Consider the following 24,827-nt stretch of genomic DNA (forward strand, 5'->3'; position numbering starts at 1 on the left):
AACAAACCCCAAGCTGCCCAGGACAGGGGATGAGCACTGCAAAACGCTTTTTTTTTTTTTTTTTCCTTCCTTCTCCCTCCCCATTTTGTGCAGGGCAAGAGGCAGAAGAATGAGCTAAAACGTGCAAATTGGACTTCACATGGCAAAATTCCCCTTCTTTTCTGGCATGCCCTAAGCAACAGCGAACTTTTCCAAAGAGGAATCTAACACAGTGCTTACAAGCAGCCCAGCCCTCCCTCTGCTCACTGTCCGGCCGTGTTAACCCTTGCTGTTTAGGGGTGTCAAGGGGCGCACCCCAGCACAAGGCAAAGCCTCACTGCGGTTTTAAACCTCGCCCAGGGGCTGAGTGAACAGGAGAGGAGGGCTGGGCACCCTGCACACACAAAGGCTCCTTCCTGGGCCCGGGCGGGCGACAGTCGCTCCCTGGCAGGCACCCAGCCATCTCCTGCTGCGCTCACCTTTGGAGCGCATGGGTGCTGCGAGGCTCCCGGCCCGCCCGCTCCCCAGGCACCACACGGGGGTCCACACCCCACCAGCACAGGGTACAGCACGTAAGATCAGGCCCTGCTAAGTCAATCTCCCACGTCCTCCCCAGACTCAGAGCCCTGACCTCTCCCATCCAGACTCCCTGCAGCCCAGGCTGCCCTGCAACCCAACGGCAACCACTTTCTTTGCTTTTTTTTTTTTTTTTTTTTTTTTTTTTTTTTTTTTTTTTTCTTAAACGGTGAAGATCTGAACTTTCCCCCCACCCCCCCCCCCCCCCCCTTCCAGTCCTCGGCTTCCCCTTCCCCCTCCTCCTCCCCTTGTCTCTCCTCATAATATTATCCTTGATCACTGCCCGGGGTTTGAAGCCCAGAAGTCAGGAGCTGCGCACCCCACCCCCACGGCCCGAGCGCGCACTGATAGGGCCCTCGCTGCTGGCACCTAGTCAAGCTGAGGTGTCATTGGGATCTCAAATTGCAGCGAGGGGCTGGCAGGCAGCCAGAGGCAGTCTATTTAAAAGACAGCCTGTTCTGCAGTATTCAGTCTCTTTAGAAACTTCTCCAGGGGAAAAGTGTTGGGAGATCTACAAAGTGGATTTTTTTTTTCCTTTTTTTCCTTTCCCCCTGATTTTTTACCGCTCCTCTGCCGACTTTGCAACAAAACACTCCAACTTTGCAGAAAACTTTTTTTTTTTTTTTTTTTTTTTTTACTCTTTTGGTGTTTTTTTTTTTTTTCTTTGCAAATCTTGGAAGAGGAAAGCGGGAGAGTTGAACAGAGCCGATCGAAACACAACTTTGCTTCATACCAAGCTTCCCAGCAGCTCGCTGCGTCGGGAGAGACTTTTCCTCCTGCAGAAGAAGAGGGAGGGGAGGGGAGCTTTGCATCCCCTCTTACTTCTCCTGCGGTTTTTTTTTTTTTCTTCTCCTCTTGATTGCTTTGATGCATTATTAGCAGGACACTGGTTTTCAAGGAACTTTGCTCCCTTCCCAACCTGCCTCCTCCCAGCCCTTTGGGAAGAGTGTATGTGTGTGTGCGCGTGAGTGAGCGAGTGTGTGAAATCGCCGTCCCACCTCCCCAAACACCCCTGCTCCCCCACGCCTCCCCCTGCAACCTGTAGGCTGTGCAACCCCTGCAGGCTTCGCTCCCTTTCCCCCCTCCTTCCCTCCCTCTTTTTTGCGCTCCCGCGGATCGCGGTGCGAATTCCCCATTTCGAGGCGAGAAAAAGCTGAAAGGAGAGACGGGGAGGGGGGAGAAAAAGACAAAAAAAGGAAATCTAGACGTCCCCCCTCTCCCAACGCCAAAAGAAAAGCAGAAGGGTCTCGCACCCCGAGAATAACCCCCAGAGTGAGGCGCTTGCAAGCAGGGGCTGCGCTTTCCTTTTTGAATTTTAGTTTTTAAAATTCTTTAATTTTTTTATTTTATTTTTTTCTTTTCTTTTTTTTTTTTTTTTTTTTTTTCTTTTTTGGCCCCCGAAGGGGCAAGCGGAAAGGCAGCGCCGCCCGCTCCCGGCAGCCCCCCGCGCCCCGTCCCGCAGCATCCCCGCCGCGATGCTGCTGCGGCTCCTGGTGCTGCTGGGCGCCTGCCCGGGGCTGTCGCGGTGCCTGGGCTCCTTCGTGCAGTGCGAGCCCTGCGATGCCAAGGCGCTGTCGCTCTGTCCGCCGCCGCCGCTGGGCTGCGAGCTGGTGAAGGAGCCGGGCTGCGGCTGCTGCCTCACCTGCGCCCTGCCCGCCGGGCAGCCCTGCGGCGTCTACACCGAGCGCTGCGCCCGCGGGCTGCGCTGCCTCCCGCGCCAGGGCGAGGAGAAGCCGCTGCACGCCCTGCTCCACGGCACCGCCGTCTGCCTCAGCGAGAAGAGCTACCGCGAGCAAGCCAAGGCCGGTGAGTGACCCCAATCCTCCATCCGCAGCTCTCCCGGATGCTTATCCGCCTTGCCGTCTCCTTTTCCATCTTTCCGTCTGCTTTTTCCACCCCACCGCCAGCTCCCGGCTGCGTTTTCCCTCGTTCCGGGTGCTCTTCCATGACCCTCCGCTTGCTTTTCCGTCTTTCCGGCTCCCTTTCCATCTTTCCGCTTGCTTTTCTGCTCCCTCCCACTGGCTGCTCTTCCCTGCCCCCGCCACTGCTTTCCCATCCCGCCGGCTGCTTTTCCATCTTCCCAGGTGCTGTTCCATGCCCCCACTTACTTTGCCGCCTTCCCGGCTACTTTGCCATCTTTCCGCCCGGTTTTCCATCCCCCCTCCCCCCTTCCCCCGCCGTGTGCTTTTTCGCCTTCCCGGCTCCTCCAGTCCCCTCCACCACCACCAGCTGCTTTTCCATCTTTGTGGCTACTTTTCTGCCTTTCTGCCTGACTTTTCTCTTTCTCTCACACAATTATACACCTTGGCTTCTGTTCCATCTTTCTAGCTATTTCCCCATTCTCTCTCCTCCCCACCCCCTCCATGAGCAACATTTCCAAGCCCCTGGTTGCTTTTCCATTTCTTCTGTCTGCTTCTCCACCACCACCACTTCTCTGGCTGCTCTTTCACCCTCCTATTGCTTTTCCACCTTTCCAGCTACTTTCACATCTTTCTAGATGTTCTTCCACCCACACCCACAGTTGCTTTTCCATCTTTGTGGGTACTTTTCCATCCCCCTAACTGTTCTTCCATGCCCCCTGCCACTTTTCCCATCCTTCTTTCCATCTGTGCTCTGGTTAAACCACCTGTTGCATCATCTCACAGCCTCCCCCCACCCTGCCTTCCATCATCACCTCTAGATTGTCCCATCTCCAGTGGAAGGGTTTTCTTTCCCCACTTCCCAGATGCACCCTTTTAGTCACAACTGCACCCCAGTCCTTCCCCAGTTGCATCCTTTACATCTTTCCTGCATCCCTGTCTTCAACCCTCTCCCTGACCACTTTCTATCACCATATCCTCTACATTGCTCTGGGGCCCGAGCTGATCTCTGCAGATTGAAGTACAGAGGAGAGCAGGGCATCTCCTTCCAACCAGCAGCCTGTTCCCAAAGTCCTCAGCCACTCCCAGGTTTGTTGCTCTGCCTCACACTTCCTCCTTGGAATCACTACAGCCTGCTCTTTCTGTCTGCCAGCTGCTGGACATCTTTGTTGGGCGATGGCCTTTAGCTCAGGGAGATGAAGAGAGCAGGTGCATTAAGGGCAGGATATGTGTTTGCAAAAAATAATGGTGGCGTGGCTAATAATGGGCAAGAACAGGTTAAAAGCAAGCATGTAGGTGAGCATGGCAGCACCAGTGCAAGGCCAAGCTTCTGAAGTGTTTGTACCTTGCACATGACAAAAGCATGAAAGAAAGTGCTCCTTCATTTTGACACTCATTTCACTCCCATTCCTTGATCCTGTCTTCATGTGAGGACAGATTCCCTATATTCCTCCAAATACTGGAGGTATTTCTGCCAAGGTGTGAAAGGGGGGTAGGGAGGGTGTCTGTATGTCCGGGGGACCACTTGGCAAAAAAAAAAAAAACAAACCCACAACCAGAAACCCTCACTTTTTTTTTGGTCCATGAAACAGTCATTTCTACTTGTTAGCAAGCATCTGCTTATACCCATGCAACGGGGAATCCGTTTCTCCTTTCTAGCACCTAATAAATTGTGATGCTTTTATTATTTTTCCCCTTTGCTGCTTGCAGGCAGTGGTTGCGTTGCTACGCACCATCCTTCAGAGCAAAACCAAATTCTGTGTGTAATAACTTCCCTCCTCCCTCGAATGACATCAGATGCCCAAACTCCCTTTAATCAGCCAGAAACAGCAAAGGTTGGTTTTTTGAAGGGAAGCTGTAAGAGATGAGGGTTGGGAGCCAACCTGCACAGGGAGCAGAGGGTGAGGCCAGGAGCCACGTTCGTGCTGTGGAGCCCAGGAAGCTGGGCAGTAACCACTGTCAGCAGAGATAGGCCAAGTGTCCCGGAGTGTGTCATCCTGGTGTTTATTTACTCTGCATGTGTGTGTGCGTGGCCAGGAGCAGGCAGTGTGGTCGGGAAGGCAAAGCCATGCAGCTGAAACCCATCAGGAGAGCAGGGCCCATCCCTGTGCCTGTGCTGAGGGTGCCCCATACAGACACCTGAAAAAGCTTTGGCGCTTGGCTCCCAGCATGAATATCCTTCCATTTCACCTGCCTCGCTCTTCCCAAGGAAGCTGGTCCTTTAGCAGGTGCTTTGTGTGAGAACTTTAGCCAGGTCCCTTGCAATTCCGCTGCTTTTGATTTTCTTGGGATGGGGAACCCGTTGAATGAACAAGGAGAGGGACAGGAAAGCGGTGGCAGGTTTGTCATGCAAACCAACCCCTTGGCACTACCTGCACTTCCAGTTTGGACTCCCCAAATGCCGCAGGGGTCTCTTTTTGACAGGTTTTGTTCACAGACAGCAGATGAGCCTGGATTGGAAAGGCTGCTGCAAGAAGCCACAGTAGACCAGCAGGCTCCTCTTGAGATTTATGCAATTGCAAACAGAAATAAAAAATAAATCAGGAATTCCTGAGGATGGGAGAGGGGGAAAAAAAGTCACTTGGCATTCAATTGGTAGTGTGTAAGAACAAAGTATATTTTCATAGGCATGTTTCTAAGCAACAGGGCAAGAAAAGAAATTAAGTTTGACTTGAACTTTCTGGCCTCTGCCAGTTTGGCCAGCAGCACAGGGACCGTGCACTGGGGAAGCTGGCCTGGCCCTCCCATCTATCAATGACCAAAATTGGCCCTGAGCTGCGAACCGCTGAGAAAAAATCAGCACTCTGCAAAATAAACTATGTGACGGTGGTGAGGACTAGATCAAACTACATTTCTATCTATTTCTGCCCTCGTGCTGGCCAAGCTTAAAATTGCAGATGCTTTCCTCCTTATGGACAAGGTAGAGATGCATTTAGCAGCACTGCAAGAGCCAGAGCCTGGGAGGCCAGGCTTAGCTCTCCTTTAGAGCAGATGTCTTGCCATCTTGCCTGGGGACAAGATGCTTGCAGGTACCATGCCTCAGTTTCCTCATATGCTGAGCAGTGGTACTGAGGAATGCTAGAGGTAATGAGCAGAATGTCCTCCTGGTTTGTTCAGAGGTCTGAAATGAAAGCAAATGTGGGATTAAAGAGCCTTAGTAGGACTTGTTTTAAGTAGATGGATATGTAGGTACCGACAGGATGGTCCCTGTAGTCCTTTCTCCCACAACAGTCAGACACTGTCCTTTACTAAAAGCCAAACATCACGTCTGCAATTGACTGTTCCTGGTAAAAAAAAAAAAAAACATGAATGAGGTTCATTTATGGCACAGGCTGCAGGATTCTGGGTTTTCTCTGTTTTGTTTAGGTTTCCTTTGAAATATACCATGTCTTTCCATTTTTCTCCCCTGTGCTCCTGCCAGACTTCCTCCTGCTGAGACAGCAAGAAGGTCAGGCTGAGCACCAGGGAGCGGAGGGCACAGATTGGAGCCTGCTGCCCTGAAAACACTCATGGAAAAACAAAGGTTGTCAAATATTTCCTTCTCTCTCATTCCTGCTCTCTTTCTAGAAAGCGAGCAAGACTTGGCAAGTTTCCTTATGAAACTGTGAGCCAATGATAACCAGGAGGGGAAAGGGGGGGGGTGCAGAATTAGCCCTAAGAAAATCATCTTTGCAGCGTCAGCTGAAAGGTGGAGGAGGAGGAGGAGTGCTGCCGAGCCCAGATTTCCTGCAGCTTGTGTTTGATGCTGTCCTTTGTTGCTCCCCAACATATTTTCCCCCACCCCATTCCCCCTTCCCATAGTTGCCTGCTCTGCATTTGGGGATGCAGGGCTTCAGGGGTGAGCAAAGGGGATGTGGCGGGGCAGGTGGGCAGCTCCATGCCGAGGTCCGGGGTGAGGGTGAGGGCAGGGGTCATGGGAGCAGGGCGCTCGGGATGCGCTGGCTTGTGCTCTTGTCACTCTGGGAGGGACCCAGCTGGTGTGAGCGGCAGGTCCATTGTGCAAAGCAGCTCCGAGCTGTCAAGGTGAAAGCTAGTATCAACAGGCCTGCAAAACCTCAGACACAAAACAGGAAAATCTCCATTTTTCTTTTGATCTGGAGTTTCAATAACAATATTAAAAAAAAAAAATTAAATCCATCAGGTGCCAGCAAGAGAGCTGGGTTTCTGCTGTGTGTGTGTACGGGGGAGGAAGGGATGGGGTGGTTCAAACAGGAAAGGAGGGGCCTTGGCTGGAAGGATTTTTCGGCAGCCTGGTTTCTAAGGAAGGAGAGAGAATATTAAGTAGTTGATCCAAATGAAATTCCTGCCGAGTGCCAGCAGAGTTCACCGGAGAAAAGACGTGGCTCTGTGCGTGTATGCGTGCGTGCATGAGAGATAGAGCTGGCCCCGAGCTTCCACACAGCCCTGGACCCACTCCAGGTCAGTGCATGGAGCCCCTCCAGAACTTGCACCACCACAGCGGAGAGCAGGGGCTGGTTTCAAACGGGAGCCTCTGCAAACTTGAGGGATGCTGGAGGAGGCCATTGTGCCTCCTTGTGTCATACTTAAGCAGCAGCAGCAGCATCCTGAGCCCAGATGATCGTCGCGGCTTTGGCACGTCAGTGACTTGAGCACAGTCATGTGCGACTGGAAGCGCTTGCTTGACTGCGGGGTGTCCCCTCAGGCTTGACAAAAGGGGATAGGAAAGACTGAATACCTTCTGTGCCAGCTTCAAGACATCCCCCAGTGTCTTCTGTCGCTTAGTTTGTCCCACGTGTCAGGGCAGAGGGGGAGGAAGAGGAGGAGAGGCGGCACCCGGCGCTGCCGCACACGGAGCGCGGTGCTCTGCTTCCTCCTAACGACGGCTGGAAGCTCTGCTCGCCCCGGGCCCAGAGCGCCGCAGATGCAGGAGCAGTTACGGGAGCTGCTACAGCAGCAGCGTTTCCCAAAACTCTTCATGCAAACTGAAAATCCTGGGAGCAGCCTGGGACGGTGGCGGGAACCTCAGCCCCTCCGGGGCTTGCCGTCCTCTCAGCTGGGTGAGCCGCTAAGAACAGTTGTAGCTCGTTTCCCTGTGCTAACTCACAGGGCAGATAAAAGAGCCCGTGGCACAGCAAATCCCAAATCCTGGCCCCCCCTTTTCTTTTTTTTTTTTTTTTCCTAACAACCCAAGCACTTACTAGTGCAAATTCAATGCCAGACATAAGTGGAGAATTTGGCTGGAACACACCTGTCCCTCGATGTGGGCTGCAGAGCAGCAGGATTAATATGCATAGGGAAGATATGCGTGTGAGCATATGCACACATGTACCCGTGTTCACACACCCACACACGCCTGCATAAACATTTAATGTGTGCAAGCACACACACGGAGCATTCTTGTCTCTGGAGGCAGAATGGTTTCCAGGCAGCACACACAAACCTCTCTTAGATGCAGGGGTTCTGGTTATGACTGGCACATCGTATTTTGCCATGAAGATCAGATGCTGGCGTACAGATCAGCCTACCCTGTCCTCCCACTGAGGGCTCAGAAATGAGATGCACCAGGTGAGCATATCAAACAATGGGAGGTGAGGAAGGAGATAGATGCAAGATCTATCCTCCTCTCAGGCAGCTGTGTGGATCCAAACTCACCCCCTCTGTTTGGAAGTGGCTTGTGTTTTCTGGCTAGACTAAGATAATACACTGAGAGATTTCTTGAGGGCAAATTTTCCCATGCCAAACAAGGAAATTCTTTACAGCGAACGTGTGAAGTTGTGACTTGCAAGGTACAGCCAATCCACCTGCCAGGGCAGTGGTCCCTGGTGTCATAGATGGAAGGAGATGGTGCCAGGGGCACTGAGGTCTCTGGGGTCCTGCAAATTTCTCCATGCTCAGGCAGCAACAGCTGGCCTTGAGGAAGGTGTGAAAAAGGAACTGAATTGGGAAAAGCTGGCACATGTGCTGAAATGTAGCAGCTGAGGGCTGGAGAAACAGCCTCCAGCACTGAGCAGAGGAAGCTACAGGACCCAAAGACATGATGCATACAGAGGTCAGAGATGATCCGAAGATCATCTTTAGCCTATGTGAACTCACTGGCAGTCAGACTGAGGCTTTTTACTGGGAAAAAGTAGATACTATCTGTTTATCATCAGGATTGGACAGGAATAGCCAAAAGTATGAGGAGACTTTGCTGGTGAGAAGGAGAGGGATACCTGACCCCCCCATGCTGGAATCCCCTAAGACCTGGTCCACTGGTCCAGTGAGCATGAGCCTCCACACCAGGTCTCTCCAGGGTGATACATAGGGCAAGGACATCGAGTAGGGGTACAGTTGTGCCAGCACTGCTGGATCCTGGGGCTGCCCATTTAAGATGGGCACAGTTGATGATTCATGCCTCAGGTCAACCTGGAAGGGTCCCATCATGTCTGGGTGACATCCCCCATCCCTTACCACTCAATCCCCACAAGATGCTGTGATCCTTCAGCTGTGTAGCCAAGGCAACTCTCAGCAAGTTGTTTTTGAGGTGGCTCTTTGATGCTAGTGATCTGAGAGGACCCCTTAGTGTTCATGTCAATCCACTGCTTGAAGTTAATCTCAGCAGGAGCCAGCATAATATGTTTGCAGAAATTTGGGACTCTTGGTGATTTGCTGTGAGCAAATTTGTTCTCAAGGAATCCATTTCTCAGCATGTTTTGGTACGTTTTCTGTCTATGATGGTTCCAGGACGAGTGTGAGAGAGAGAGACTCTGGTCAACAGATTAAACTTTGAGGAAGGCATGTTAAATTTATCCTTGTGAAGTCAGCGAGCTTTTCTTGTGTGCACGTGCACAAAGCCTTGCTCTCACTATTACCCTTATTCTCCAGACCCCTCTGATATTCCCAGAATTTTTCATTGTAACTCCACCCCAGTGGTACTGTCTCTCCCATGCAGAATGTGGGAATGGGGGGGTCAGTATCTCCCACAGCAAACTGGCACACTGTTCCCTGTTAGCCTGGCAGATCTTGAAACCTGCAGGCTGCTGAGCACCTTTCCTCTAGGGCCAAAGAATCAAAGGCTTTTGGGCACCTCTCCCCTCAATGGGAACCAGCTGCCTCAGTCCTCGAAGGACTGTGGGGCCAAAGCTCTGGTAGAGTTGGAGAGCTCTTTGCAGCTTTGAGCCTGGAGGACTGTTGTTGCAGTTTGGTTTGTTTGCTTGTTGGATGGACACAGCTGGCTTGATGATGGAAATAATTGTTATGTTGATGGAGATGACTTGTCTGGTTGCTATTTAAGGGCAAGAAAGTAGTCCTGACAGATACTTATGGCAATGATTGCCTAGCTACATAGAAGAAGGAATGTTTTTTAAAGGTAACTCTGGGGGCAAAGTTGGCTAATATTCATAATTCTTTTTTGTAGAAAAACAGTAGAAATATTTTATTTTTCCAAATACAGATGGGATTCATCAGAGGACAATTAAATCAACAGAGCCATTTATTATTCGTGCTTAAGAAATCAGATGTTAGATTAATGATAAAAATCTGTAATTAAATAAGCCAGTGAAAACTATGGAACCTGGCTTTCACTTCCTAATTTAAAGGACTTGCTGGAAAAGAAGAAAAGTTTTACTAGGGAAGAATTGCAGAAGAATTGTCTTATACCTATCTTATACCTGTCCAGCAGCCAATTATGCTGCTGCCACAGCTACATATGTCTTAAGATATTATTACATGTCTTAAGATATTTTATCTAAATACAGAATGACATACAGTCATTGCTCTTACTTGTGCATCCTTCTTTCCTGATGAAAGAGTAGATGTGGGTGAAATTTTACTGCATCATTTCATAACCATTTCAGTGGCCAGTTATTTGGTTTTGTAAAAGTAGCAGTGGTCTGAGGTTGCAGGATAAACAACAAAGTGCATCAAGGATTTTCTCATTCCAGAAAGGCTCTAGATCTGTGGTAAGGTGTGATCAGTTGTCTTTCATGGAATTTCAGACCCCAAAATGGAGGTCTATACCCTTTTGTCCATCAAGAGATCCATAGGGATTTTTTAACATTCAGAAGCATCTTTGCATTGTGTTGGACCAAAAGAAATTGCTAATGTATGCAGAGGTACAGGGTGGAAAATGGCTAAGAGAGGCAAGAGTCATCTATTAGGATAAAAGCATGGGGAAATTTCTCTTTATCAATATTGTCTGAGTGTGAATGTCAAGCTTCTGGTACTTTTTTATGGTCCTGCTTGGGTAGATTGAGATAATACAGATTAAATAGATAGGTAGATTAAATAACATCCAGGCCTACTGCAGGCAAAGGCTTTCTGAAAGAAGGAGCCATTAAGAAAGGAGTCCTGAGGGCAGAGGTTGGACATGTCATCCCTCAGAGGTGGTAATAGGATGGACAGTACATGTGATGATGTGTCATCTGGTGCTGACACAGAGATGAGCAATGGATGATCTCACACAACTTTTCCATCTGGTTTAAGGCAAAACTGTGAAAGTGAGGCTGAAGGCCTAGAAGTTAATCCGGGCTAGGCTGGAACTTGCAGTCATAGCTGCAAACCTGAAATACTTTTGGTGTTGTAACAGTTCTTGTCCAACCCCGCACACAGGTGCATCTCTACGCTCCACCTCGATGGGCCTTTCCCTGTCTCTCTGTGGTGAGCAAGAGGCAAGCATCCTGGCAGCACCTGCTTTTAAGCCCACATTTCTTGATGTCTCATGTATATTGATACCACTTGTCACCTGAGTTTTAAAGATAAGCCCCACAGAGTCCAGGAGGGCAAATTACTTATTCCTTCTCCCTAGTTACACTTCCTCCACTGCTGACGTTGAGCTACCTGCATCCAAAAAGTCCCCCTGCCTGCTTCTTTTTCATGCAATAATGACAGTTGATGGACACATCACACCTCCTTCATTTCTGTGGGCACAGGAAGATTTTTTCCAAATCATCTTGTGTGGTCACATGATCAAACAACCTTTTGTTTTCATTCAGAAAACATTACAGCATTTGTGTTCTCATCTTTTCGTCACAAATAAGCCCCATGGAGAAACTGCTGGTGAACAATTCAATGATGCCTTGCAGGAGCTAAACCAGATTTTCCTCACCCTTTGTTAGGCAGAGACTGTCATGCAGTCTCCTCTGAGTTTTTCTTTTTTAATCTTTTCTGCTCTTAGTTTCTTGGCAGCTTGGTATGGGTTTTGCCTCCTTTATTGCAACCAATGAAATCTGCTGCTCAGGTGGATTTATTAGAAAAGATGAGAGACTAAGAAAGGCTGAATTACTTCATCCTTTCCAGGAAGGAAGAATATGTCTTGGTCACTCTGATATTGAAAGATGATTTATTTAGATTTCTGTGGGTCATAATTCAGCTCTCAGCTTCTTCTGCAGTTTGAACATACGGAATGGTGAACATCTGCAGTCTCCAGATGAGGTGAAGGAAATACGTCTTATCTTCCTATCATCAGTGCATCAGCAACAAGAGCTTCTTGATATAAATCTAGTCCTGCAATACTTCCTTCCCCTCTACTTGCCAGTTTAGTTCGCTGGAAGACAACTTTGTTCAGGAAATGTCAGGCTGATATAAGCAGCTATCTAGCAACAGAGTAGAGTGTCTGCAGTTTTGCAAGATGGTGCACATCAGCATGATTTAATTGAAATAGATGGACGTGTGCTCATCATCTTACTGGAGGGTTAAACTCTGGAAAGTTTCCCAGTTCTTTTATTGGTTAGACATTTTGGGTTCTCTCTTAGACAGAAATCATTGTCATGAGAACCCAGAGTCTCTGGCTATGGTGCCTGTTGGCTCAGACCGTCACCTGGTCTTGCTGTGTCCCGTATGTGCATTGCAAACTCCCACACCTGCATGGAGAACTGATTGTAAACAGATTTGGGAAGTCCTTGGAAAGAGACAAAGACAACACCTGTTCAGCCACAGTCTTTATTGTTACATCTCAAGGCAGCATCAGTCCAGCCCACTAGCTGGTGCCCAGCCTTGGCTCTTCCAGCACAGCACGGGTGCTTGGAGACTGCTGAACTAACAGCTAACAATGGGTAGGGAAGGAGCTTCCATCATGAAGCTCCCCATATCCAAACCTGCTTTTCTCCTTGCCCTACAGAGTTACTCTCAGAGAGTTTTATTTTGTGACTGCAGTAAGGAAGGGCAACTCAGGAAAGTACCGTGTGGCACATAGCAACACAGATCCTTCCTTAAGCTTCCAGTTCCCATAGCTGTAGCTCTCCCACCTTCATGGCATTTGCTGGCACTGCAAAGTCATGCTGACCCAGAGATCCATTCCTACAGATAGGTCCTGCACTTCCAGAGCAGACCAAAACATGAGCTTGTTCCCTTGAGAGCTCCTTTCCCACATGCTGAGCTGCATTTCTCCCCCATCCAGCTCTACATGAGGATACAGAGGTCATCAGGATGATGATCTCCCTTTCCCATGAATCCTGTGTGAACCTGGGGGCAGCCCAAGCACCTGATATTCACGCTCTGCAGGTGAGCCCTGGCTGATACAGCAGAATCTGCATCCACAGGTTTCTGCTGAGGAGACATTAATCACCTGAGAAAGAGCTGGTCTTCCAGGCTAGTTCAGCAAAGCCCAAACAATACTACTAAAAAAAAAAAAGAAAGAAAAAAGGGGCCACAGAATAGCACATCCCTCTGCCATCAGTACCTGTTCTCTGAGGCTCTTCAGGTATTCTTGAGCTATTCCCAAGCATCTTCCTGACTCTTCCTGGCTCTTGGCTTAATGAATGGAGATAAGTCCTAGCCTTCCAAGCCAACTCTCTGAATGCTTTTCCATCTCTTCTCTGAGCTTGGCCTTACGGATCCGTATCCTTCCCTTAAAAGGTGTGTCAGTGGAACAAGGGAGTGAGGTCTCATCAACTTCCACCATGTTGTCACAGGGGTATAAGATACTGGAATACCCTGGAGCCCCTCTTCCAAAAGCTTGTGTGGCTTTTAAGCCATGGACTGATTGCATTCTGATCAGCTGTCTTTGAAAGGTGCTGCCTGGGTGTGGTGGGGCAGAGTGGATGTTTTTGGGAGCACTTCACAGTGCTTTGACTGCTAAAGACTTCCTTCCACACTCTGCAAATCACAAAAGTGTTTTGCTGCCTTTGGCAGCCATTGAAATTCCAAATTCCCAGGGAAGGAAAGAGGGTATGTGTTTTCTTACTACTGCTTCTGTGTCTGTAAAACAGCTTGGCCTGTGGGAACTACATCACAGGCTTCAAGGCGACCAAGACTGAAGAGGTGGTGAGAGTTACCTTTCTTAACTTCAGACCTTTGGAGGCCTAAGTGTGATCACTGGAGTCACAGGAGAGGAGACTGGACTTTTGTTCCACCCTAAAATCATAACCTAAGCCAAATGATGGGGCTGGTCACAATTTGGAGGGAGCAGCATCTCTGCAATGACTTACACATGGAGTTTGGCCATCCAAAACACCTCAGTGTTAGCATTTGGGTGTTTTGTGACATAGATTTAAGTGTCTGTTGCATGTTGCTGAGACTTGTGGGAGGTGGGGTGGCAGTCCCAGTAGGGTTGCTGGTATTCTGTCCTTCTTGGTGTGTGGTGTCTCCTCCGAGCCTCTCATCACCTGCAAGCATTACTAGCATGCTCCCTCGCCAGTCCCTGCCAGACAGACTGTACCGGCATGATGCCAAGACCCACCAAAGCACAAAAGTTCGTTCAAAGTCCAAGGCACATTGCAGCTGGCTCTCCAGCAGACAACACCCTGGCCAGTGGAGGAACTGGCTGGAGCCTCCATCCTCAGCCCTGGCTGCTCCGCCTCCAGTGGGTGCCAGATGGCCTCGGGCTGGGCGGCTGCCTGAGCTCACTGCCTGACCTCACCAGGGCGGTGGTCTCAGCAGTGACCCCAGCCCAGGCACAGCGCCTGGGCCACTGACCACCCCAGCAGGGCTGGGGGCCGGTCACCACCACGCTGGGGGCTGTGCCTGGGACAGGAATATAAGTGAGCTATTCTTTGTTAGGCGGGTGAAAACTCCTGGGCTTCTGCCTGGGCTGAGTCTGGTGGCCTCTGGGGAGCTCAGGAATGCTTTTGCTCAGTTGTACTCTACAGCTGCCAAAGGGTGCAAGATGAGATGACTCTCCTCTCTTTGCATCCCTTCCCTGCCTGCATCTTGAGAATGCAAACACAGTGGCTGTCTCTGTGTGCTGACCAGGAAGGAGGAATTTTTATTTTCCCGTCATGGCCACAGGTGCAAGTCCAGGTGAGGGACAAATTTGCCTGCCAGTAACAGGAAGTTTTGGTGTAGGTCAAGCATGTCCCCTCCTCTGGAGTGGCCACAAATGGGGAGGGCAGCTGGGGAAAATACTCAGGATTTTTCCCAGCCAGGTACCTAAGAATGGAATTCCTGTATAAGCCCCATATGCAATGAACACATCTGAACAGAGTTGGCTGAGTTTGGGACAGAGGAAGGACTGGACAAATTCTCAAGTTCACTCTCTCCACGAGTGATATTTGTGTTGTTCCTGTGCTAGAGGTTTAACTGAGATCCCCATTAAGTCTTTCTCCAACACCTTCCTGCTTAAGTGGTGTATTATGTTAGTGCCTATGCTGTAAATAATAATGATCATGATAATAATCAAGAGGGCTGTTTAGCAGGATTGCTCTGTGGTTGTGCATGTACTTACTCAGTGTGTGTGGCTTTTGGGGGTGGTGTTGAACAGGACAGCAAATCCTCTAGCAGTGGGCTATGGCTGTAATAAGCATGGTTCATTAGGAGCAGCAGTCAATAGATCCTTTCTGCCAAAACCAATGAAAATGTGTTACAAAAATTTGAGCCTCCCAGCCATTTGGAAAAAGTTTTGTATTCCACTCTGTAATGTCAGCAGGCAGGGATGCAGTGTTCCCACACACTCCACTCCCCCATGTGAGTACACCCACCATCTTATTGGGACTTCACATAGGTCCAAAGCATCTGAAGCCAGGAGCACCAAGCTGGGTTTTGATGCAGGGCAGAATGATGTGTAGTCTGCTCTGGGTGGTATCTCTTAAGGACAGCAGGCAGCCAAACAGGAGCAATTTGTGGCTTCCCAGAAACAGTACCTGGTATTTTGCTACTCCCCTTCCCTTCAGCAGGGAACAGTTGGAAATGGTTCCTGTTAGGCAGTTTCCTCTGGCTAGCCTGGAGTGGGGAGAAGAAACTATGCCTCAGCATGGGTGCTGTATGCCCTGGCTCTGCCTTTCCCACTACTCTTGGCACGAGAAGGCCCCTTACAAGCTTCCCAGAGCTTGTCAGGAGCTTCTGTCAGAGACCTCTGCCCTTCAGTTTGCCAAAATCAGCTTGTTAGAAGAAGGGGTTGCATCAGCCTTGTTGTTGAAGGAAATTAGGGTATAAAAAACATAAGAGGATGGAGGAAAAGGATCCATTCAAGGCATCCATGGAGTTATCACTGGGATATAAAGACCAAAACCTGCTGAGTCAAAGATGAAGGAGTCCCATCACTTCTAACCCTTGTTGTATGACATCCCAAGCGTATGTTCCCACTTGAGGGGGAACATGTGCATGCCAGGGAGAGTGAAGGGGTTCAGTTCCAGGTGCTTTCTCAGCCCTTCAGAAAGCACCATACTTGGGCTGGGGTCTGGGCAGCTTTTAGTGCACATCAGTTTTCTACAAGAGCACAGGGCTCCTGTGGCTCCCATCTATCCTTGCTGAAAGGGCTCCACATTAGTCCCCAGGTCACTCTGGCTTGCTGGCAGCTTGCAGGGAGAGGAGGGATAAGGTGCTTGCAAGAGGGTAAAGAGGCTGACCATGTGAGCAGTCTGAGCTGCTGCAGACACCCATTGCATGGTGAGTTCTGGGGACACCCTGAACTGTTTCTCTGACTGAATCCTCGCTGCCTTGTATCCTTTATTTGTTACTTGTTTTTATTTGTTAGGATTGCCCTAAGAAGCTGTGCCTCACTTACTTGTTATTGCTGAGGTAATGAGCTGTGCCCCTCCGGTGTTACTGGGGTGTTGCCAGCACCAAGGTAAAACTTCCCTTTATTGCTGTAGGGCAGCCCAGGGAGATACTCTGGCAGCGCCTTCTCCAGCCCTGGACGTGGGTGCCAGAGGGGATTCCTGGGACAGAACACAGTGTGTTTCACTGCCATAAGAAGGGCTTAGTCACTGCAGATGCCTCTGTTCCTCTTTCAGACCTTCAGTTGCCAGAATATCTTTTGAGGCAAAGGATGCACTTCACCTACACCTTGTATTGTTTCATTCTCTGGGGAGTAATTTCCAGTTTACTCGGTTTCTTCTCTATCCCCTGTCATCCTCTTAGAGTAGATCTGTGCAGGCAGTTGAGTCCTGCAGCAAGGAATAAAACCCCACATGAATCCTGGGCATGGTGCAGGGGATTGTTTATGTTGCTCTTGGCAGTTAGAAGGGTGTAGAGTTGGGGATGCTCATCCAGTGCTGTTCTTGTGGAAACAGAAAAAACAAAGGGCCACTTTAATAAATAAGTGACCATGAGAAACGTTCCATTTTTTTGCTGGGAGAATGCAATGTCGCATTGGCAAGGAGGAATAGGAGACTTGTACCTGTGGTTGGCCTGGGCACCCAGTGACCCAGTGATGCTCGGTCACCTCCATACCCCCCAGCAGAGGTGTGTGTGTGACAGTCTGGCACTGCCATCTGCCACTAAGCATCTCATCCATCCCCCCCACTGGGTATCCTGAGGCATCCCTGGGCCACAGTGGCATCCTCTTCACCTTTCTCCCTCCTGCTGCTGCATCTGGGGCTCCAGGAACCAGTCAGTCAGCAGAAAGAATCCTGTTTGCCTTGTTGGGGGCGTATATCTGCTTTTATTTTAATCCTGAGCCTTTTCCCATCCTGTAGGAGGGGATGATCTGGGTTCACTGGCACAGAAATTGACAAGAGATGGTGTTCGGGGACAGATTTCAGCTACTCTGATGCTTTCCTTCTGCTGCAGTGAGTTTCCTCATGGTCACTTGCTGGTCCCAGCATGGACTTGTCATCAACACCAGACGTCTGGGGACCCAGGGGTCAGGAGACCAGGAACCTCAGGACCTTTAAACTGTATTCAAATTTAGTCGAGAAATAACCCATTTCACTCTGGTGGTTATACTAAATGTCACAAGTCATCTAAGTTTAGACTGTCACCAGCTTGTTCCTATATATAACTGCTCAGGGCTCCTGACTGCATCCTGCCAGCAGAGGTTGTGCTAGGGGTTCTACAGGAAGATGGGTGCCGTGGACAGAACCTAAGCATGATCCCCTTTTGCTGTCAGTACTGTCAGTGGCAGTCAGGCAGCATTACTTGGCTGTGTCACCCTTGGCTTTGCTGGCTGCTTGCTGTGTGCCAGCAGATGGGAGCTGATTTGATCCCATGAGTGGGGCTGCAAGCTGAGGACTCTGGAGATCCCAGCACTTGTCAGCCACATCTTTGGTATCACTGCTGAAATGTCTGCCCAGCCACATGGTGCCTGTGCTGTGTGATTGACCTTGGCTTTGGAATTGTATCATCTTCAAGCATTCCTGGCTTGTGCTCATGCCTTCTCAAGGCAGGGTGAAGTATGAACTCGTCACTTAATCCTCTCAGCATGGATAAACAGGGTCTTCTCTGCCTCATTTATGTGTCACCTGGCCCTTCCTGGAAGTAGGATGACCCTCATACTGGTCTTTTTCCACAAAAACAGTGATGGTCCTTGTATGTAGAAATGCATCCTAGACCTCTGACTCCTCCATGCTCTCTAGGCACCTTCCTGTCCTGAGCTCAGAGGTCATGCAAAAACCTTGTGAAGTCCCACACAGTGGGATAAAGCTAGGCAGCAGCTGGGAAAGGGATTCCTTCAGTCATTTGTTTTCATCCTGCCTGATGCAGAGATCTTCTCTGGGGTTGGGCAGGAGGGTCTCTGTGCAAAAGCAAGCCCCACTCATCTCACAGAGACATGACACTTTGGTACTCCATCCCTTGCAGAACGGGAGTCCCGGGAGCATGAGGAGCCAACCACGTCGGAGATGACAGAGGAGACCTACCCGCCCAAGGCCTACCGGCCCAAGCACGGGCGCCTCTCTGAGCTCAAGGCTGAGGCCCTGAAGAAGGACCGCCGGAAGAAGCTGACCCTGGCAAAGTTCGTGGGCATGGCTGAGAACACGGCTCACCCTCGTGTTGTCATCCCCGAGCTCCGGCAGGAGTTTGAGCTGGTGGGTGCCTTCACCTTCCCTCCATGAGGCTCCCATGGGAAGGTGACTGCGGAGGGCTTTTACCCCTGGGAAATGGGTACTAGTGGAGGGGGGGGACCTGAGGGCTTTTGCAGCTGGAAGGTTCTGTGAGGTGCTCCCCTTCTCACATTGGATCTCCCCACGTGCAGGGCCCGTGCCGCAGGCACATGGAGGCGTCCCTGCAGGAGCTGAAGAGTAGCCAGCGGATGGTCCCCCGCGCTGTCCACCTCCCCAACTGTGACCGCAAGGGCTTCTACAAGAGGAAGCAGGTAAAATGTTCCTCACCCAGGAAGGTTTTTCTCTGCCACTACCCTGGGTGGGAAGGATTGAGGCTTTTCCTTTGCTGGGTTAGTCTGGGTGTTGCTGCAAGCATCTCCAGACACATTTGGTGGTGGGTGGCCTTGCTGATGGCTCCAAGTGCCATCTGGCCTGAAGCAAGCAGCCTGAAGGAGCTGGTGAGGGAGAGGGAAAAGAGAACCCTGGGCTGGGGTAGCAGCAGGGACAGGGATGTGCTGAAAGCAGAGAGCAGGAGCCAAATCCTACCATGGGAATTGCATTGCTGGTGTGAAAGGGCCAAGGCCTGGTCCTCAGGGAGGGAACCACACACTGTCTGGTGGCTAGCTCTGATCTCTGCCCTTGGGTGTCTCCCCAGTGCAAGCCCTCCCGGGGCCGGAAGCGTGGGTTGTGTTGGTGTGTGGACAAGTATGGCATGAAGCTGCCAGGGACTGACTTCCTGAGCGGAGACCTGCAGTGCCACGCGTTCGACAGCAGCAATGTGGAGTGAAGCCACGTCCCCTCCCTCCACCCCATCACTATCTATCCAGACTCCCTTCCACCCTCCCCTCCGCACCTTCCCACGCCCCGGGACTCCGATTCCTTTCATCTCATGTAAGACGAAAAAAAGAAAGGAAAAGATAAAAGAGAAAGGACGAAAAATGAAAAAAACAGAAAGGGAAAGAAAGAAAGGAGAGAAGTAAGGAAAGGAAAAGTAAAAAGAGAGAAAAGAAAGAAAAAAGAGAAAAGCAAAAAGAAAATTAAAAAAGAGAAGAAAAGAGAAAAGAAGAGAAAAAGTAAGAAGAGAAAAGGAAAAAAAGAGAAGAGAGAAAAATAAACCCTGAAGAAACTGAGGACTCGGAATCTACAACAGCCTTTTGACAACAAGGACTCAGCAAGGAAAGGATAGAGCCAGAGACAAACCAGCCATGGCCACTCTGCCGTCCTGCACCTCTCCCCAATGCTGCCTGCACCCCTCTGCCACAAGCAGAGGTCACCCCGATGTAGGAAGCTCTCCAAGTTGCTGATTTTCCAGTACGGGTTTTGGGCAGGTTCATTTTTATTTTTATATTTCTTTCATGTTAGCTTTCAGTTGATTTCTGAAGGGTCTTGAGGAGAAAATCTTGTGGCCACCAGCACTCCCCTTGCAGTCCTCCAGAGTGTCCTCCCCATGTTGCTGGGACTCAAGTTGATTTCCATCTCAAATGACTGCCCCCAATCCAGGCAGATTCAGCAAGGGAGGAGACGTGGGACTGTTCATTTTGTCTCTGGAGATAAGCTGGGGAGGGAAACACAGGTCCTGCAACAGCACAAATACCCCCAGAAAGTATCTGTGGACTTCAAAATAAACCATCACAAAAGGAAATACAGTCTTCCCTGTCCAGTTCATCTTGATTGGAAGGTCAGAAATTTTCTTGGACAAGCAGTCCTCTGACCTTTGCCCATCCAGGTGTGAAAGTGTTCGTCACCTGCATGCACCTGTGTGTGCATTGATGTGGCTTTCCCTCCTTGCAACACTTCACCTTGAAATCTGGAGGTTTCAATGTAATATGCAATTGGGGGATATGCTGCCCCTCCCAAAAACAAATAACAACCTGCTGGATTAAGCACAGAAGCAGAGTTATGGAGGAGCATCGGTGCCTGTGGAATCAGGGCCTCATCAATACTGAGGACTGCATCACTGTTCAGACTGAAGTATCCCTACATGGGGACAGGGGAATCACGGCCAAAACTCTTCACCACCCTTTGCCACCACAAAGACGACCAACTATGGAGTTTTTTTTTTTTTTTTTTTTTTTTTACACAGCCGAAAATGTGGTTTGCTCCAGGGGGAAAAAAACCCCAAACCTCCACTTTGTTTCATCTTGATTTTTGTTAAGGCTGGTTTATAGCTTTCCCCATGGGTAGGAAAACGCCATCCTTTTGCATTGAGGATACTGTTCACATTGCCACGGCTGATTCCTACCACCCTGCAGTAAGATCCTGTGATGGGCCCTTGCCTTTAACCTGGGACCCAGCTCCTTTTTGAGTGACAGCAGCCACTGCACCATGGAGACCAACTGCCTTGTGCATGCTGGGACAGCCCTCGGTTGCCTTCCTAACTCATTTGTTGTTTATAACATTTGCGTTTGATTTTGGGACTCTCGCTTCTTGCTTATCCCTGACAAGGGTCTCCATGATGTTGGTGCTGGGAGGAGATCCTGCAGCAAATGGAAGGAAAGAAAGGAAAGGGAGCTGTGGGGTCTGGGTGCTGTGGTGGGGAAACACACCCGCTGGGAGCCACATTCTACTGCCATGGCTGGAGGTGGCAGCCAGCACTGGCCAAAGGACACAGCTGATCTCAGGTGGAAGGTTCCTGAACCCCATATCTCTCTGAGCTTCCTGAACCTGGGCAGAGAAAAATGGAGGTCCACAGCACCACTGGGGCCCCACCAGTGGGGATGGGACAAAGGGGTTCTGGAGAAGGCTTCTTGCCATCACAGGTTGAGAGCCCTCATAGCCTCTCATGAGATGACATTACTCCCATAAGCATCCCGTGGGCTCCCCACCAGGACGTTACCCTGATGGAGGGCAGAACTGGACACCTGTGGTTATTTCTCTCCAAGTGACAGTGGGGGCAAGTTTTGCCCATGGACTTTGACAGAGACCCAGCAGAAGACATTTCGTCCTGGGGGCAAAGCACCTTCCCATGCTGAAAAGAAGGAAGTGTGCTATCAATGTAGATGTACCCCCAAAAAGGCCTGTTGGGAGTGGGGTAACTCCATGTTGTTGGAGGGGAGCATGGTGGGGGCTGAGAGAGGGACCCCTCCAGGCTCTGCAGGCCTGATGGAGCAGGGTTGGTTTAACCAGAGTGGTGGGTTAATGCTGGGATGCAAGTGGAGTGAAGAATGGGGTGAAGACAGCAGGAGGAGGAGCTTGTGCTAACCCCAAGGGCCACTGGACACCATTGTTGACACTGTCCGCTTGCTGATCCCTGTGCAAAACCTCCTGACTGTCATAGGCCAGTACCACCTTTCCCAGGACCCTTCCTTCCTCCTCTCTTCCTCTTTCTTGCTTTTTTTTTTGTTTGTTTGTTTGTTTTGTTGTTTAATTTCCCAAAACTTGAAAGCCTTTGGCTGCAGAGAAAGGAGACGCCCCCGGGGTGGGATGGGAAGGGCATCAGACCCCCATGGACCTTGCCTTTTGGCAAGGATGTTTTTGCAGCATGAGGGTTAGCTCACAGGGCCCCATGGTGATGTCACAATGTGTGGCCCTGGGAGCCCAGAGTACCAAAATCCATCCCACACAGCCTCCCTCACTCCTGCACACCCCATGCTGGGATGGCATTGCCTGTCCTGTCCCCATGAACCTGGGGGAAGGATGATGGACATTTGGGGTTTATCACCCTCACTCCCCAGATCACCTCGGCTCCCAGGATGGGGCACCAGTGACCCTCCCAGCTGCCCACTCCCTTAAGGATCCCCAGCAGGACGAGGCTGTTTACAGGCTGCACTAATATTTAGGACTGGGGTTGGAGCCTGGTTGGGCTGGGAATGAGAGTGACTTCAGGAGGGCTTGGTCACCCTCTGGGGTGGCAGTGATGATTCTCAGTGATTCTCAGCACCCAGCAGCACCCCTCTGCATTTAGGATGAGAGAACCAGAAGGGGCAGATTTGGAAGCTGGGAGGGTTGAGGCACACCAGGAGATGCTGGCAAATTTGTGCATCAGGGGGTCGTGAGGCTCAGGGTCTCTGGCTATGGTATTTGTGCTGAGCCCACGTTGGTATCCAGGATATGAGTTGGGAAGGAGAGGACAAGGATGGCTCAGGACAGCCCTTCCATCACATCTGCCCGGGGAGCGGCGCTCAGTGGCTGGGCTACCCCTTGTCTGTACTGCAGTGGACTTCGAAAACCACTAGTACAAGAGCATTTTGCACTATTTCTCCGCTCTCTCCCCCCTTCCCCTTTTCTTCGCCTTCCCCATGAAAATTCTTTACTGTTGGTTTAGTTTTCTTTTTTTTTTTTTTTGTTTTGTTTTGTTGTCATTGTTGATTTTTTTTCCCCAAATGGAGCATTGTATATTTAAAGAACAGTCAGTTCGCCTCACTTCCAGACCGCTGTCCTGGCCTTGGCTAGGAGCCCTGCCTGCTGTGGCCCCCTCCCCAGCCCCACCAGCTGCCGCCACTGCCACCGGGACAGACGTCACCGCGCACGTTACCCACCGTTGTAACACAGTTGTTAAAACACACCAGATTCCGAGTTTCCTGCCTGGTTTTTATCTTTAAGCAATACTCACTACACATTTTACGGTAGCTTTTTATAGCTTTACATACATACGGTAGCTCTGTTGTTTCGTTTTGGTTTTGTTGTTTTGTTTTTTTTTCCAGTAAACAAGAAATACTCATAATCTTACTGGTGGGAAAAAAAAAAAGCAGTTTGTGAAAAACTGACAATGGAAGAAGAGCTTAATGCTCTGTTTAGCATTTTGTACTTAAAAAAAAAATCTCACATTTTATTAAAAAGTGAAGATTGCTGTATACTATTTATTCAACTTATAATTTATGTTACTCTTTGATCTTTGTCTTTTCTCATGACAAAGCATTTATTTAATAAAGTTATGCATTCAGTTAGCTTGTGCCTGACCCTCGTGGAGCATCTGTGTGCCAGGGCCTGCCAGTGAGCTGCTCCAGCCCCAAGCATCCCACGGCCGCCTGTGTTGGGTCCCTTGAGGGGCTCAGCCAGCTCCACAAGGGTGCTCAGGGAGATACAGGGCATGGGGTAAAATGGTGGCAATGCTTTAGTGGAGCTTTTGATACTAGAACAATCTGCTAGGTGATTGGTAAAAGTTGCAAGCTTAACTTTACAGCTTCCTGAAAGCAGAGCTACAAAATTTTTTTTTTTCATTTTCTTTGCATGGATGTGGCAGTGGGGCACAGCACACACATTTGCAGCTTACCAGGGCAAAGTACCTAGCAACCAGTGATGTTAAGCCTCTAAATGCCATCTCAAACTGAGCTCCACAGAGTCTCAGACCTCTTGGAGCCGCTGGAAGATTTGCCCCAGTGTCCCAGCGGCAGGAACATCCCTGGAGCTGCTCAGCCCAGCCAGGCCATGGTCCTCAAACACTGTGGTAGCTCTTGGTGGCTCGTCCCACTGCCCTCCCCGGTGCTGGATCTGAACCCTGCCCCACCGCCCAGTCGGCCAGCACCCTTCATTCTCCCAATCACCCCCCATCTCCCTCCTCCTGTGCCCCTCTTCCCCTCCATTCACCTGCCAGCATCACCCCGTGTGCCCAGCGCGGGGCGGGAGGCAGTATCATCCCCTTTGCCCCTGCACTGAGGACCGTAGGTTGCCAGAGCTGCGCTAACAATGCATCCTGCAGCCACCTTGCAGCACATGGAGCTGGCACAGCCACCCTGTCCCCGATGGACACCGTGTCCCCGATGGACACCTCGTCCCCCGACCCCCTCGGGCAGCACGGGGGGCAGGAGCCGCGCGGCGCCGCGACCGCCACCAGGCGGCGCCACGCCCCGCCCGCGTCACCCTCAGGGCCAGGCCCGGCCGCGGTGCTGCCGCTTCCCGCCGCAGAGGCCCTGAAATGCGGCTTTCCATACAAAAAGTTAGTGCTGCCTTCAGCTACGGGCTAATAAATCACATCCCGAATGACAGCTGGAGCTGTATACACGTGTATAGGTAGTTACAGCTGTAAACAGATACGGTCATACATTTTTACACTAATGATGTTCTTTATATTAAATATTGTGGTTTATACTGTACTATTGTACAGGTTTTTATACTAAAAATACTAGGAAGAAATTCTTCGCTATAAAGATGATGAGGCATTGGAACAGGTTGGCCAGAGAAGTTGTGGATACCCCAGCCAGGGAGTGTTCAAGGCCAGGCTGGATGGGGCCTGGAGCAGCCTGGTCTAGGGGAGGGTGTCACAGCTCGTGTTTGCTCCCCACCAGCCCTTGAACAGGAGGGTGGCCCCAGGCACTGCTAGGCTCTAGGCTTGGGCACC

At 50.3% G+C, this 24,827-nt stretch overlaps 1 protein-coding gene across 1 annotated transcript; it reads left to right on the forward strand.

Annotated features, from left to right (window-relative positions):
• Window positions 1-839: 839 nt before the first annotated feature.
• On the forward strand, window positions 840-23,436 carry IGFBP5 (insulin like growth factor binding protein 5). The gene is made up of 4 exons (XM_053947336.1): window positions 840-2,361; window positions 18,309-18,535; window positions 18,703-18,822; window positions 19,206-23,436. The coding sequence occupies exons 1-4, from the start codon at window positions 2,031-2,033 to the stop codon at window positions 19,335-19,337; spliced, it is 810 nt and encodes a 269-aa protein (XP_053803311.1). The 5' UTR covers window positions 840-2,030; the 3' UTR covers window positions 19,338-23,436.
• The last annotated feature ends 1,391 nt before the right edge of the window (window positions 23,437-24,827 follow it).

Source organism: Vidua chalybeata, chromosome 7, assembly GCF_026979565.1.
Source record: "Vidua chalybeata isolate OUT-0048 chromosome 7, bVidCha1 merged haplotype, whole genome shotgun sequence".
NCBI classification, from domain to species: Eukaryota; Metazoa; Chordata; class Aves; order Passeriformes; family Viduidae; genus Vidua; species Vidua chalybeata.

Excerpts from the sequence above, each read along its gene's own strand:
- IGFBP5 (XM_053947336.1), top strand. The coding sequence starts at position 2,031 with ATGCTGCTGCGGCTCCTGGTGCTGCTGGGCGCCTGCCCGGGGCTGTCG. Across the intron at positions 2,362-18,308 it reads CCGCGAGCAAGCCAAGGCCG|AACGGGAGTCCCGGGAGCAT; the intron begins GTGAGTGACCCC and ends CATCCCTTGCAG. Across the intron at positions 18,536-18,702 it reads TCCGGCAGGAGTTTGAGCTG|GGCCCGTGCCGCAGGCACAT; the intron begins GTGGGTGCCTTC and ends CCCCACGTGCAG.